Source organism: Chrysemys picta, chromosome 7 (genome assembly GCF_011386835.1).
Source record: "Chrysemys picta bellii isolate R12L10 chromosome 7, ASM1138683v2, whole genome shotgun sequence".
In the NCBI taxonomy this organism is placed as follows: Eukaryota; Metazoa; Chordata; order Testudines; family Emydidae; genus Chrysemys; species Chrysemys picta.
The window spans coordinates 56,235,708-56,252,551 of NC_088797.1; the positions used below are offsets into that span (position 1 = coordinate 56,235,708).

Consider the following 16,844-nt stretch of genomic DNA (forward strand, 5'->3'; position numbering starts at 1 on the left):
CTCCGACTAACCACCAGGGGCGGTAAGAAGAAACTGGGAGGGCGTAGGGCCAGCGGCGCCTAATATACCAACGTATGAGCACAGCACTCAAGAGGGCTGCACAAGTGGCCGCACACACACCTAGAATGGAATTGACATGAGCAACACATCTTGAAGAAGAAAGTGATTATTTTCTATGTTATTATCTATCCTTTTTCTAATGATTCCCAAGATTCTGTTCCCTTTTTTTGACAACCACTGCACATTGAGTGGATGTTTTCAGAGAACTTATCCACAACTATCTTTGAGTGGCAACAGCTAATTTAGACCCCATCATTTTATATGTACAGTTGGGATTATGTTTTCCAACGTGCATTACTTTGCATTTATCAACACTGAATTTCATCTGCCATTTTGTTGCCCGGTCACCGAGTTTTGTGAGATCCCTTTGTAACTCTTCGCAGTCTGCTTTGCACTTAACTATTTTCAGTAGTTTTGTATGGTCTGCAAACTTTGTCACCACAATGTTTACCCCTTTTTCCAGATCATTTATGAATATGTTGAATAGGACTGGTCCCAATACAGATCCCTGGGGGACACTGCTATTTACCTCTCTCCATTCTGAAAACTGACCATTTATTCCTACCCTTTGTTTCCTGTCATTTAACCAGCAGGGAAAGTCTGGGGCTTCAACTGAAAGCACAAGCCTGGATGAATAAAGTGCTCCCTTCCTGGGAGAGGAGAAGAGTTGCACTTAGTGACAGGTATGGAAGTCCTCATTCCCTGGACTTTTCTACTCATCCTTGCTCTAAACAGCTGGTTACCAGGTATAAGTCGCCATCTGGAGTCATGGCCTATGTCCCGGGGAATGGACCCTTTCTGAACTCCAGAACCAGAGGCTGCACACTATAGCCCATAGAGCTAACATTTATTTTATTCAGCAGTAATGCAAGGAATTTACAGGCCTGTCTCTTGTGTGCCAAAACAGACACACATGAATATAGGCTTGAGGCCTATACACTTTGGCACACATGAATGGCCTGAGTTTGGGGGAACTGGGAACAGAGTGTATTGGGGGGGGGGGGGGGGAATTGTCCATAACACCACCAGCCAGCCACAGGAACATGAGCTAACACTGGCTTTTGGATCTGTTAGGACGGGAACATCTGCAGATGTGTGACCACAAGAGTGCCATGGCAACAAACTGACATATATGATAACAAGTGGAGATCATTAACATCCTAACCTATAGGAGAAGGGCCCCCCAACATGAGTAATATGAGGAATACAAATAAGGAAGAGGGGAGAAACCCTGACTGAATATGCATTAGACAAAGTGGTGTCAGTGTAACATGTTATACAAATTGTATCCCAGCCTGGGGGCAGGAGGAGAGCAAGATGTAGCCCTTGGGAGGTGCCAGGATGATGGCCACTGGTGATGATGATGAGGAAGATGATGGATAACATTTCAGGTTGTTCTACAAGGGATGGTGTGAGTAAATGGATGTTCTGATGCACGTTCTGTATTATCTCTAGCTACCTTGCTGAGTTAAAGTGTTTGTGACTTTGCTAAATGTATTAATAAACTATTTCAAATACAGACAGGTTCCTAAAGTGGGAATGTTGCAGCTGTGCACTTCGGGGTTCCCAACTGACCAGTAATTCTAACAATACTGGGCCTGATCTCGGGACAAGAACCCGTCAAACCTCAGAGCAATCACTGGAAATTCTTAAGTAACCAACATAATGAATATCCGATTCATAGATCAGGCTACAAGACACATAAGGAGAGTGAACTAAGGAAACAGTGATTTCCTTCAACAGGGAGCACAGAGTCCCTGGCCTGTAAGGGTGGAGAAAGCAGAACTGCTTTGCCTTTTCGCCACTCAGATGTAACCGACACAGTGAAATGGTTACATTCTGACCCAACAGATCCCTGATGGGTGGAACTCCCCCTCCCCACAACCCCTAGCCCTGTCAATGGAACGAAGGGGTGAGATGGGGAGATTTCCATGGGTGCTGCTGGCCTTCGTCATCCTCTGACAATAGCTCTGCAAAAAAGCAAAATCTTCCCATGCTCAGGAGCTGAACCGCACAGGCCAGGGCTTGGGTCAGACGGGATCAGATCTTTGGTCCCTCCAGCCCGGTGTCCTGCCTCAGGCAACAGCTATTACCCAAAGCTTCGGGGGAAGGAAATCCTATAACACACCTTGCTAGTTGTATGTTGTGCAGGTAAGAGGTGTAGGGAGCTGCTGGGTCAGATCCCCAACAACCCATTCTTCAGAGAACAGCTCCAGTCCTGGGGCAGCCCCAGGGAGACAGCTGCCTGCTAGTAAATGGACTGAAAAAGGAGCGGGGAGGTAGAAAAGCTTGGACCTACCTTCACTCCATCCGACTTCTTGTTCAATAGGCTTTTGGTAGCTGCAGAGAAAAACATGACAAGCTGGTGAGGGTTTGGTTTTAAATCTCTCTTCCCTTCCCAATTGCAGGAGAATTAAGGGGACACCCCCTGCTAATTTCTCTTGGTAATGATGAAAGCAGCAGAGGTCAAACTGTTGTGTCGCTACCCATCACAATCACATTGAGAGAGGGGAAGGTAGCCTGCCCTTTTTATTCAACAGTCAGTGTTAAGCCAGCAACGCTCCCACCCTCCATCACCTTACTGAGATTCAGTGTCTAACAACAGTGCAGAGCTCCCGAGGTGATTTTACTTCAAGTCCTCTACTCTCTCACAGCCTCCCCTTCCTCCAAAAATGACAGCCATTACAGAGAAAAAGCTGAAGACATCTGCCAGATTCTAATATCCGGACAGAGATTTGCCCTCAAGAACAGCCATTTACATAAGGGAGACTTTATGAAGGTGGGGGAGGTGTTGATAATGCAGAGAAATCCTAATCACTACCAAGATGCAAAATTAGCCAGAGAACGTCTGGGATAACAGCAAGGAATAAAACGGGAGCGAGGACTTTGGTGGGGGAGGAGAGAAGGCAGTGCTGCCAGCGGGTAAAGAGAGAGTGTGAAAAAAGAGAAGGGAAGGCTGAATTTCTTCATTGACTGTGATGGAAGCTCTGCCATGCTTGATCTGAACAACTAGAGCTAGAACTGAGAAACCAACACAGACAGACAGACACACATATACAGGGAGGAGTGTTTGGCAGTGCACAAGAGACAGTGTCACCCCCCCCCCCCCCCCCACACACACACACACCCACCCACCCACAGTGTGCGCATCTGGCCCCGTGCACATATGCGTGATCAGGGTAGGCGGGGCTTACATATGCAACAGGAAAGTGACACATTAACAATGGTTGTCAGCAATGGGCCTCCCTGCCTCCAGTCTCAGTGGATACAGAACAGTTTGGTTAACTCATGTGGACGATGCCCAGCTGTATCCGCTCCCTTGGCAAGAAGCACATGAGGCACCTGCTGTGACAAGGAGTTGACATGCCTTTCCTAAGCAGATATTTTAAAATGTCTGGCCTCATCAGCACAAACAGGCACCAGATTGGGATGCCAACCCCAGTGAGGACATGGACAAAGAGAGAGAAAGATAGAGGAAGAGTAAGTGACAGAATGTGCAACACCAAACCTGCCTTGCTTAGAACCTCTGATGAAACACTCCATTGTCCTACCACTCCCAGAAGACATGCTGGTAAACCGGCACTCAGAGTGTTGTGCTTTTCTCAGGATTTGTCTACAATTAGACAAAAAGGCATTGCAACAAACCAGCAGCTGCAAGGCCTTGAGACTGAAATACCTGTGTAACTCCTCAACTCCACACCCATACACCTCAGTTATCCCACATGGCCGACAGACATCAGTTATACTGTTTAGACAACACTTGGGACAAAACTTTTAGCTCAGCTCAGGCTGAAATGGTATTGGAGAGAAGCAGCTGTTGTCTGCACCAAGAAAAAAACACCATAAACTTGGCAGCTGCCATGGCTGAGCTGGTCCTAACTGTACTCCATAATGCAAGCATCTCATGTCTGGAATTTGCCTTAAAGCTCCAGCTCCCAAAGAGAGCACAGAGCAGGCCTGCACTACTGCTCCATTTCCTGGGGGCCCAGGAACAAGCTGCGAGTCTGCTGATTCTTCACTCTCCCCCCTTCCAGACACTCCCATTTACCTCTGCAGACAGGTAAAACATTATGAAGTTACCCAAGGGACCATGGCTTCCGCAGACAGCTTCCCCACCTGCCTACACTAGCTGGGCCTCTAGAGGAGACAGTCTTCCCACCTGCCCCAGGCATTGTGGATGCCAGCCTAGCCTCTAGCAGAGAACACCTCCCACCCAGCCCAGCACCCTGCAATACCAGCCATGGCCCTGGCAGATACAGCTTCCCCTCCCACCCCTCTGCTGGTACCCACTGTGATCTCAGCATTTCAGTTACATACAATTCTCTCACAATCCAGTTACTGGTCCAGCAGTGCAGAAAGAAATTCAGTTGGTTGCTCATTTAGCTCATGCATCATCATGCTTTTGTGACCAGGGGCTGCTAACAGGGAGTTTCGCAAGGGAGTTCTCCAGGTGAAGGAGGAGCAAATACAGGACCCTTGGGGTAAGTGACTGTCTGTAGTATGTGTTTGTTTGTGTTTGGGGGTTACTTGCTGTGTGCTGAGCTTGTGTTTGTCAGTCTGTTTGTTTGGTTGGTTGTTTGAAGGACCGTGTGCTGTGACTGGCAGTTGGAAGCTGTGAGCTTCAAAGGAAGGTCTGATGGCTAGAAGCCTCTGGTAATTGGCTGAGCCTTAATCAGTGGGCGGGGCATTCACCCAGGCCAGGGCTTTATAAAGCAGCGCACAAGCGACCAGGGAGCTTTTGCGCAGGGAGCTTTTGCAACCAGGGGCTGCTAACAGGGAGTTTCGCAAGGGAGTTTGGAAGGGGAGCAGGAAGGGAGCGCGGGTCTCTTGCTGGTTCTATCTTATATCCTTTATTCCCCTTAAAACCTATAGCCCAAACTACATTCAAAACTTCTTGCTTTAAACAACCCCTTCATTAACTAGGAGACAATGCAGGCAGAAGCCCAGCTGCAGAGTGGGGGCTATCCAGTTTATTGCACTGAGTGTAGCATGTATGATTACCTGCCCCCTGGGCGGGTGGCGTATGTGTGCATTCGGTGCAAGGAGCTCCTGGCCCTCAGAGACCACGTACGGACTCTGGAGGCAAGGGTGACGGAACTGGAGGAGCTAAGGGAGGCAGAGAGGTATGTTGATGAGGCTTTCCGGGACACTGTAGAATTGTCCCACCTCCGGTCAGACAGCCCCTGAGCTGTTGAGGAGGATGAAAGGCCCAGGGAAGCGGAGCAGTCAATGGGAGCAGAGGGAAACCTTCCCATAGTTGGGCCCCTCCTTCCAGACGGTTCTGGGGTTGCCTCTCGCACTGAGGTTACCTCTCCAGGGGAGGGAACTCCAGTTGCTAGGAAAAGGCAGGTATTAGTATTGGGAGATTCGATCATTAGAAACATAGATAGCTGGGTTTGTGATGACCGGGAGAACCGTATGGTGACTTGCCTGCCTGGTGCGAAGGTTGCGGATCTCGAGGCATCTAGACAGACCTATGTGTAGTGCTGGGGAGGAGCCAGTGGTCATGGTACAGGTAGTTACCAATGACATAGGGAAGGGTAGGAGAGATGTCCTGGAGGCCAAATTTAGGCTGCTAGGGAAGAGACTGAAATCCAGGACCTCTATGGTGGCATTCTCAGAAATGCTCCCAGTTCCACGCGCAGGGCCAGGTAGGCAGGCAGAGCTTCAGAGTCTCAATGCGTGGATGAGATGATGGTGTAGAGAGGAGGGGTTTACATTCATTAGGAACTGGGGAAACTTCTGGAATGGGGGGAGCCTATACAAGAAGGATGGGCTCCACCTAAACCAAAGTGGAACCAGACTGCTGGCACTAAACATTAAAAAGGTTGTAGAGCAGTTTTTAAACTAGGAGATGGGGGAAAGCCGACTGCTGCAGAGGAGCATGTGGATCGGACAGAGACTTCTCTTAGGGGAGAACCTAATGATAGAGAATCTCCAGGTTATAGTCAGGAGCAGAGGATGGATGAAGATAAAGTAGGGGCCAGATCAGATGATAAACATTCATATAAAAAAGAATCTGATACATCAGAAAAGGGCAGACAAATAAACAGTGACAAGTTTTTAAAGTGCTTGTACACAAATGCTAGAAGTCTAAATAATAAGATGGGTGAACTAGAGTGCCTTGTGATAAAGGAGGATATTGATATAATAGGCATCACAGAAACCTGGTGGACTGAGAGCAATCAATGGGACACAATCATTCCGGGGTACAAAATATATCGGAAGGACAGAACAGGTCATGCGGGGGGGTGGGGGGGGGGGTGGCACTATATGTGAAAGAAAATGTACAATCAAATGAAGTAAAAATCTTAAGCAAATCCGCATGTTCCATAGAATCTCTATGGATAGAAATGTCATGCTCTAATAAGAATATAACATTAGGGATTTATTATCGACCACCTGACCAGGACGGTGATAGTGATGATGAAATGCTAAGGGAAATTAGAGAGGCTATCAAAGTTAAGAACGCAATAATAGTGGGGGATTTCAATTATTCCCATATTGACTGGGAACATTTCACTTCAGGACGAAATGCAGAGATAAAATTTCTCGATACTTTAAATGACTGCTTCATGGAGCAGCTGGTACTGGAACCCACAAGGGGAGAGGCAACTCTAGATTTAGTCCTGAGTGGAGTGCAGGAGCTGGTCCAAGAGGTAACTATAGCAGGACCGCTTGGAAATAGTGACCATAAGACAATAGCATTCAACATCCCTGTGGTGGGAAGAACATCTCAACAGCCCAACACTGTGGCATTTAATTTCAAAAGGGGGAACTATGCAAAAATGAGGGGGTTAGTTAAACAGAAGTTAAAAGGTACAGTGACTAAAGTGAAATCCCTGCAAGCTGCATGGGCGCTTTTTAAAGACACCATAATAGAGGCCCAACTTCAATGTATACCCCAAATTAAGAAACACAGTAAAAGAACTAAAAAAGAGCCACCGTGGCTTAACAACCATGTAAAAGAAGCAGTGAGAGATAAAAAGACTTCCTTTAAAAAGTGGAAGTCAAATCCTAGTGAGGCAAATAGAAAGGAGCATAAACGCTGCCAAATTAAGTGCAAGAATGTAATAAGAAAAGCCAAAGAGGAGTTTGAAGAACGGCTAGCCAAAAACTCCAAAGGTAATAACAAAATGTTTTTTAAGTACATCAGAAGCAGGAAGCCTGCTAAACAACCAGTGGGGCCCCTTGATGATTGAGATACAAAAGGAGCGCTTAAAGACGATAAAGTCATTGCGGAGAAACTAAATGGATTCTTTGATTCAGTCTTCACGGCTGAGGATGTTAGGGAGATTCCCAAACCTGAGCTGGCTTTTGTAGGTGACAAATCTGAGGAACTATCACGGATTGAAGTGTCACGAGAGGAGGTTTTGGAATTAATTGATAAACTTAACATTAACAAGTCACCGGGACCAGATGGCATTCACCCAAGAGTTCTGAAAGAACTCAAATGTGAAGTTGTGGAACTGTTAACTAAGGTTTGTAACCTGTCCTTTAAATCGGCTTCTGTACCCAATGACTGGAAGTTACCTAATGTAACGCCAATATTTAAAAAGGGCTCTAAAGGTGATCCCGGCAATTACAGACCGGTAAGTCTAATGTCTGTACCGGGCAAATTAGTCGAAACAATAGTTAAGAATAAAATTGTCTGACACATAGAAAAACAAACTGTTGAGCAATAGTCAACATGGTTTCTGTAAAGGGAAATCGTGTCTTACTAATCTATTAGAATTCTTTGAAGGGGTCAACAAACATGTGGACAAGGGGGATGCAGTGGACATAGTGTACTTAGATTTCCAGAAAGCCTTTGACAAGATCCCTCACCAAAGGCTCTTATGTAAATTAAGCTGCCATGGGATAAAAGGGAAGGTCCTTTCATGGATTGAGAACTGGTTAAAAGACAGGGAACAAAGGGTAGGAATTAATGGTAAATTCTCAGAATGGAGAGGGGTAACTAGTAGTGTTCCCCAAGGGTCAGTCCTCGGACCGATCCTATTCAACTTATTCATAAATGATCTGGAGAAAGGGGTAAACACTGAGGTGGCAAAGTTTGCAGATGATACTATACTGCTAAAGATAGTTAAGTCCAAAGCAGACTGTGAAGAACTTCAAAAAGATCTCACAAAACTAAGTGATTGGGCAACAAAATGGCAAATGAAATTTAATGTGGATAAATGTAAAGTAATGCACATTGGAAAAAATAACCCCAATTATACATACAATATGATGGGAGCTAATTTAGCTACAACAAGTCAGGAAAAAGATCTTGGAGACATCGTGGATAGTTCTCTGAAAATGTCCACGCAGTGTGCAGAGGCGGTCAAAAAAAGCAAACAGGATGTTAGGAATCATTAAAAAGGGGATAGAGAATAAGACTGAATATATTATTGCCCTTATATAAATCGATGGTACGCCCTCATCTCGAATACTGCGTACAGATGTGGTCTCCTCATCTCAAAAAAGATATACTGGCACTAGAAAAGGTTCAGAAAAGGGCAACTAAAATGATTATGGGTTTGGAAAGGGTCCCATATGAGGAGAGATTAAAGAGGCTAGGACTCTTCAGCTTGGAAAAGAGGAGACTACGGGGGGATATGATAGAGGTATATAAAATCATGAGTGATGTGGAGAAAGTGGATAAGGAAAAGTTATTTACTTATTCCCATAATACAAGAACTAGGGGTCATCAAATGAAATTAATAGGCAGCAGGTTTAAAACAAATAAAAGGAAGTTCTTCTTCACGCAGCGCACAGTCAACTTGTGGAACTCCTTACCTGAGGAGGTTGTGAAGGCTAGGACCATAACAGCGTTTAAAAGAGAACTGGATAAATTCATGGTGGTTAAGTCCATTAATGACTATTAGCCAGGATGGGTAAGGAATGGTGTCCCTAGCCTGTCTGTCTGTCAGAGGATGGAGATGGATGGCAGGAGAGAGATCACTTGATTATTGCCTGTTAGGTTCACTCCCTCTGGGGCACCTGGCATTGGCCACTGTCGGTAGACAGGATACTGGGCTAGATGGACCTTTGGTCTGACCCGGTTCGGCCTTTCTTATGTTCTTATGATTTGTAAGGATACTCCGAGGATACAGGAGATGCACTCTATCACTGTGACAAAGAGGCGGCAGACATCCCAAGCAAAGAAGAGACTACATAATTTACCCACTGGTTAATCTGTACACGTTATCCGACAGAAATCACAGAGGATGTAGGTGGGATTTCTACAGCTAGCGACAGACAGACAGGACTTACTTTAATGAGAGGAGCAGACAAGCAGTTTGACAAAAGGTCTTGTGCACCCATACTTCGCTGGTTTCCAAGCATGGGACACTGACCATCCCTCCCCACCTCCTCTATGTAAGGAGATTCAAAAACCCCTTCCCTCCACAGTGCTGTTAAAAGCCCCTACTGCAAGTCCTATAATTTAACGTGTACTTCTATTCCTGGTTTAACATCTCTCCATTAATCTCTGATGAGAAGCACAGAGCACAACCCCCACTCCCTCTGCCGGTCAGGCATGTCTTGTATTAGCCTCTGAGGAAAATGAAAGTCAGCCCCTTAGGCTCACAGTCGTGGCATTAAGAGTCACAAACCCCTCATGCTGAACTCATCAGCAATGAACACTGGACACTCTGGATGTGCTGAGGGGCAGCGTTTCACATGGGACCAAAATACCAACTCCAAACAATGCCATAGAATGCTTCTCTGAGCCCCATTCCTCTCACTCTTCTCTCTCAACAACAGTCCTTTGGTCTGTGTGCTCCGCAGTCGCCTCACCTCCGGGTGGCAGGCCTCAGGTCACGCCACACGTCAGTGATTGCCAGTCTCAATTTGGCCACCCAGAATTTCATGGCTTTTACCCCTACACTTAGCTCACTAGCCAGCACTGGCTCCCTCAGCCCTGCAGCAGTGCAGGGCTGAGACACTGTTATGGTCTCAAGGCATTTTTTGGGGGTGGCGGGAAGGAAGAGCACTGAATTCAGCTTTGTGAAATCTGACTGCCCAACAGTAGCCTAACAGAGAGCCTTTCCTTCTTGCTTTAAGCCAATACTGTACTGGGAACAGAGACTCTAGGGCTCTCTACTGTCCTAATTCACCCTATTTTATAGAAGAAATGGAAGCAGAGGGGAACCCAGTCCCATGTCATCCTAGGACATAGTAGCTGGTTATTTCAGAGCAACCTGCCATTGTAGGGTAACAATCAACCCGATCCATCTTAGTACAACAGGGTTCTGAAGAGCGCAGGTAAACAAAGCCCTTTAGTTTGGGTTTCCCAAAGTTTTAAATTCAGATTCTTGAGCTAAATCTGCCCAGCCCCATCTTCTGAAATAGCAGGCACTAGCCACACACACGTCAATTCCCCCTCCCAACTCTCATGTGTAGGTCTCGCTGCAGGGCCCTAGACATGTCTGGCCTGCAGATCTGGTTAGTAATTCAGTAAGATCAATGTGGTGATGGTTCCAGATTAGATGAAATTTGTTCTGCATGCCAATTTCTCAGCCAGCAAGCATGGATGACGTCTCACTGGGTGCGCAGGCACTGCATGCTGTTTTTTATTGGCAGTGAGTGGGTGTGGGCTAGGTTCAGGCACTCAGGAGATAACAGGACTCATGCCACGTACCTTGCTCAGCCAGGCCGGTAGCACTCATAGCGGCTGAAGCAGGGGCGGAGCTCTGCCTGCCAACTGATTGGTCAGAATCATTCAGTGGGAGGAGCCGTAATAAAGCAATAAAGGCCAATCAACAACAAGAGAGAGCAAGATGCAAGTAAATTAGTGTTAAAGAAAGGTGGGGAGAAAAGAATGTAAAGTTCTGAATTAAAATTTATTTATGTCCTTCAAACAAAGACAAAACCAAACTGGACTACAGAGACCAGTCTGGGGGGATTCCAAGGACCTGGGAATGACGTTTGGAAAGCCATGGATTTAGTCATAACAAAGTTTTGAGAACCAATTTTCAAGCTATGGATTTCAATGTCAGCGAAGCCAGAAGGAACAAACAGTGGGGTTCTGGTCTGATTTGTTTATTTTAAAGTCAATGGGCCTGTAGTGAAGTGTTTTGGGAGAGGCTTTGGAGAAGGCTGCAGACATCTAAATCTTGTCATGAAGTTATGTATTAACATACAACAAAACCCAACAGGAGTAAGAATAGATAAACATATCAAATAGAGGGAGAAAGGAACCTCTCAAGCTGGAGGGCATCCATGACAAATCTTTCTGTGGTAGAAGAACTAATTTCCACAAGAATAGCTAACACAACCAACCCTCTGGCAGCCTGGAATTCTCATCCCCAAATGTGTAGAGTTTGGGAATGAAAAGCTCTGGCCTCACCCAGAGTCAGGGGAGCTTAAAGGTGAAGTCAGACCCTTCAGACACAGCATATCCAGAGACAGATCCGGGACTGTAAAAGAAGGTGGTGGTGAAGATAGAGCTACACGCTGGTATTTAAACATGGCACCACAACTTGTCTAAATGAAGGAGCTTCAAAGATTTTTTTTCAATATAGAGATTGCCTCATATCTCAAATTGTGTATCACTTGGAGCTGGGACAAATTCCTCTGATGTCAAGGGACAGTGACAAAGGAAAGACAGGCTGGGAACAAATACACTTTCATGGAGGAGTGAGACATTTGTTTCCCTCCATCCTGCCACCAGGAATATTCAGAAATTTGTTCATAATCTCATAGGGAACAGGACCATCTCAAAGAGAGGAGACACAGTGAATGCTGGCTGTAGAAATACTTTTTTCACCTCTCAGTTTTAGCACTGATTTTCTAAAGGAGCCAGGAAGGAATCTTGGTAAGAAACTTCTAGACTCAGAAATTCTACAACAGGAAATCTCTTCTCTTTCAAAAACAAGATGTCAAATGGACAGTTAATTTAGCAGCTTTTTATAAATCAAAACCACCAAAACCCCCACAAAAACTCACCCAAAGACTGTCAGAGATGAAGCAATTCCAAATTTGACAGACTAGCACTAAAACAGGAACCAAAAGCACTATGGGGATTTGAGCACCTCTTTATCAATCCCTTCTGACCTTGCCTTGTAGTGCACTTCTGTAACACCACTGACTCCACTGCAAAGCTCCAAGAGGTTGTGCACCCTCAAGAATATTTATATACTAAGATCCATTTGTGATTGAGAAAACAATTGTCCTGGCTCATGCCTGGGGCTCCCTACATGCTTCCAAGAATACAAATAAATAATAATAATTTCTCCCTCTGGTGAACACTGGTATTTTTTCTTCCTGTATTTCAAACAGAGTAGAAGAGCTCTAGAAATTCTCTGGTTCAGTTCTTTATCTGTGTGCTAGGATCATCAATGTTAGCAGCTGCAGGGAACACAGATGTGGAAACCATATGTGTTAGTTAACTGCTGCTGCAACACTGACAGGGAGGAGACATCTGTTATTTGTCCATACTATAAAAGTTTGATTTTAAAATAAACTCCTTTGTGATGGAGTGGGGCAAAGAGGTCTTTAAAATAGAGATATTTAGAATCCAGAGGCCATTTCTAACTAGATCTTAATATACACAAATATCTGAGGCCTAAATTACTTGACAGCATCCTCCTTAAGAGGAAAATTAGTGAGGGAGAAGTGGTGGGGAGTGTTGTCTATTGTACACCTGTAACTCTTGAAGGAATAGGAGCCTCCGTGACTACAGCTGGTGGAATATGCATTTCAGGAAGTGTGATCACCTTCTGTGATCTCATAGGATGACAGCAACCTTCAAGAGATGCCCACTAACACCAATCTCACCTCAACTGGCAATGCTCAGCATAAACCAGGGGGTGTGCCACCCAAGTCTATCACAGGGCCTCTCAACACTGCTCCTGGATTCACAGGGAGAATATCCCTTCTGCCACTGGATCAGAAACCCAAGGCCTCCATGCGTCGGACACAGGAATACAAAGACTGGGGCATCCCATGACTGAACTGAAATAACCTGTGTAACCATCTGCCATGATGGCGACTGAGGCACAATTACTCTAGTAATTGCCATGTAAAGTTGCAGTTATTTCAAAGAATAAGTATTCTCCACTGCACTCTAATCATTCTATCTGAAAGTCTCTGACCTTTCCTCTGGAAACATCCACTGACTTGCTATTGAAACATGGCTCAGGAGTAACAGCTCCCAGCGATTTACATAGAATCATAGAATATCAAGGTTGGAAGGGACCTCAGGAGGTCATCTAGTCCAACCCCCTGCTCAAAGCAGGACCAATCCCCAGACAGATTTTTGCCCCAGATCCCTAAATGGCCCCCTCAAGGATTGAACTCACAACCCTGGGTTTAGCACGCCAATGCTCAAACCACTGAGTTATCCCTCCCTCCCTTAGCGTTTCATCTTCCTAAGGTACCAACAGGTCGCTGGATGGGGTGAGTTATCTGTGTGGGACTCTTCCCCCTTATGAAGAGGTATTTTCTAACTCCAGCCTTGCTGTAACAGTCACATATTCAGGCATTAGACCAGAACATCGGAGCGCTTAGGAAAGCGGCAAGCACGTCAGGAAAAGTCAGCTAGACAGAAAGAACTGCACTCAACAACTCCCTCCTCCCCGTGAGGGCAGGGATGGAGGGGGGCATTTATTCCTCAGCACTACTACATTCATTCTGTAGAAGAAACTAATGAAGGCGAGAGAGAACATGAAAAGCAGCCAGTCACTTCGAATGGACAGGATAAACAAGCAGAGGATCAGGGAGAGAAAAGGGGAGGGTGAAAAGGAGAAAAAGCTGCTTATAAAAAGGAGCAAACCTCTCTGTTAATATATAAGTTAACCCTTTTATTTGGATTTTTCCCCCACCTGCACAGGCTACTGCAGTTAGCAGGGGGAAAATGTGCACCTGCATTTTGCCCATATGCTTCATATCGTCAGCTTTCCAAACAACTAGTCCCAGGCACGCACAGGTCTGCAATGCAATGTGATCAAATGGCACTTTCAGAGGAATTAATCTGCTTCAGCTCCACAGGAAAGTCTCATGGGCAGGATCTGAGACTGCCTTTCCATCTCCCAGATGTACCTTGCTTCTCCATACTTCGGGGCAAAGGAGGGGAGGCAGAATTCATTGAGGCTCAAGATTCGAGTACTCAACCCAGGGGCATCCTCTTTAGCTTCTATCATCATCAACCAGGGAAAGTCTGGTTCTCTTTCGTGTGGCTGTTACTGGAGAAGGTGTATGGAGCAGATAGCCCTGTGGTTTTTCCATTAGCCTCTGCCGACCCCACACAGAATCAAACATCCTTAAGTCAGGTTAAGACAGGAAATCAGACATGGAAGACAAAAATTTAGTTTTTAAGGGCCAGGTTTGTAAAGGCATTTAGGTGCTGGTATGTTCAGTATTGCAGTGCCTACCTGATTTAGGAGCCTAAGTGCCATTTTCAAAAGCGAGCCAGGCACGTAGGAGCCTAAATTCCATTGACTAAGTGCCTAAATCCCCTCTGAAAATATTTGGGCTCCTAAATCAGTTAGGCATTGCAATGCTGAGCACAGCAACACCAAAACACCTTTAAAAATCTGGACCCAAGTCTGTTTCAGAAGATGTTTTCAAACATCTCACTACTGCTGCAGAAATCCACCTCCTAAAACACCTACCCCTGTGCATTTATGTGGCACGCAACATGAGAGTTAAGACTTATAAGGTTCAGATGGTCTGACTGCCCCTTGGGCTGGAGTTCTTGTCAGACGCATTGAGTGTTCCAGCCTGTTCCTCATTCAGTAGATTGAGGATACTGCAAGAATACCCTTTTGTAGCATTTCAGCACTCCCCACTTCCTGCCGTAAGCAGGTTGGGAAGAGGCAGGAATGCAAAGATGCCAAACAAAAAAAGTGTTAACGGACTTTTTGTGAACCTCAGAGAAGTTTGGGGGTTGGTGTGACAGGAGGACAAAGGCCGGTGGTGGTCCTCATTTTCACAATTTCATTTGCCCTGCCGAAGCATAATTTCACTCTTACACCAGAAAAAAATGCACAGTTGAGAAAATAATTAAATCAACAGGATCCAGAGATGGGAGTAAAAGGGAAGTTTACTCACCAGCAAGTGGAGTTTTCAGAGTATGTTACCATAGCAGATCCACATTCTAGAAGTCCTGCGCCATTCCAGAACCTTTCTAAAGCATTTTAATAGTGATGGACAAACAATTCATAGCACTGTCTAATTTTTCATTAAATTTGACCTCATTTCCTGTTTGGGAAGTATCCGCAAATAGATCACATAGCTCTCAAAATCTGTTTGTTGTTCAAAATTTCTTGTCCAATTTCCCACTTCATAATCCACCTTCAAAATTCACTTGAGCTGGTGAATTACTTCAGACATGTGGTCTCATTTCAGTTCCATGAATGGACGCTTACATAACACAGTGCAGTATGAATTTCAAATATTAATCACGTACACAATTCAAACTTTGCTTTTGCTAAATAACGGAGTTTAAAATTTAGCCTCCAAGTATTCCTATTAGAAAAGCTCAGCCACTCAAACTTTCATGGAAGGCAAACACAACATGCTTGGGGAGTATTTAATCATATTTGGATTTGGAATTTGAATATTTATTTATTACCATTTGCTCAGGTCTACAGCTTAACATTTATAGGCGCACACACTGTCTGCAATCCAGTCTCCCTGTCACAGTTATAAAGGACTCTATCCTTAGAGCTGTCCTCTGCTCACCTCACCCTCACCTAAACTATAGCTATAAAAATTTCAGATGAGAGGATGAAGGCGGGTCAACATGACTGTAGAGGCAACACATGGAGAACTCCAGTTATTGCCAGGTTAGCTTTCTTTCTCCCTCACAAAGCTGCCTCTGCTCCTCCTCCACACAGATGAGCAAACAATAGCAATTCCCAACAACAGGGCTGAGAAGTGAGTGGTTAAAGATGGAGGATCAAGCACAAGGTCGAAGCACCACTTAAATCCCACTTATGGTCTATTTTGAGAGTTTAAGTGGTGCACAAGACTGGCGATGGCCCACTGCACGGCAGTGAATTTCACCCTGAATGACAACTACTCTACAAATGAGCATCCAGTTTAGATCCAGAGCTGGCAAGTGATGTGAATTGAACTACAAGTGGCAGCCTTACAAATCTTGGTGATAGATACATTATGGAGACAAGCTGTGTAGATGGCCACTCATCTGACAAAATGTGTTCCAAGTTCTCCAGTCTAGAGCTCATTTGGTTGTAGTCGGCTTGGCTACTGAGTTTCATCCATTTGGATGATTTCTGGACATATCTCACTTCCCTCAAAGGCTATAAACAAATAGGATGACTCTCAAAAGTAGTAACTCAGTTTTTGACATCTAATATATGCAGTCTAGCCACTACCCCAAACCCCCATGAGTGTGTTATGAGGATGTAGGGGACGAGCCCAGAAGAGAGAGATGGTTTGCTTCAGATGAACGTCTGAAGCCAATTTGGGCAGAAGTTTCAGGTGAGCAACACAGCACTGCTTCATAAAAAAGGTCCAGTGTCAGAGTTTGGATTTCACTCACCGCCTTGGCAGAGGAGATAGCTACCAGGGAGCTAACAGTAGCTCCCAAGTGGTTCAAGGGACGCAGTCATAGGCCTAGTACCTTGAACTGACTGATAATGTATGGCTGAATGAGGACAAGGTCCTTTGAACAGAATAGTGAAATGATGAGATCAAGTTAACTACCTTAACTGTGGAAAGGGATTAGACCAAGATCTCTCTAGTAACTGATTGAGGATTAGAGGAGCCAAGCAGTGTGAGGGGTAACACATTATTATTACTACTACACACCTAAGAAAAGAAATGTATCCATT

At 45.2% G+C, this 16,844-nt stretch overlaps 1 protein-coding gene across 50 annotated transcripts in view; it reads right to left on the bottom strand.

The window, feature by feature from the left end:
- CAMK2G (calcium/calmodulin dependent protein kinase II gamma) overlaps positions 1–16,844 on the bottom strand; it is a 164,769-nt gene that overhangs the window by 40,221 nt on the left and 107,704 nt on the right. For 26 of the 50 annotated variants that reach the window (XM_065551541.1, XM_065551544.1, XM_008171395.4 and 23 more), the window contains one exon: positions 2,360–2,400. In XM_065551541.1, the coding sequence (XP_065407613.1) occupies positions 2,360–2,400 (41 nt within the window). Of the gene's footprint in view, positions 1–2,359; positions 2,401–10,684; positions 10,748–16,844 lie in introns of all 50 variants that reach the window. The other 24 variants (XM_042850156.2, XM_008171394.4, XM_042850172.2 and 21 more) reach the window with 1 other exon arrangement.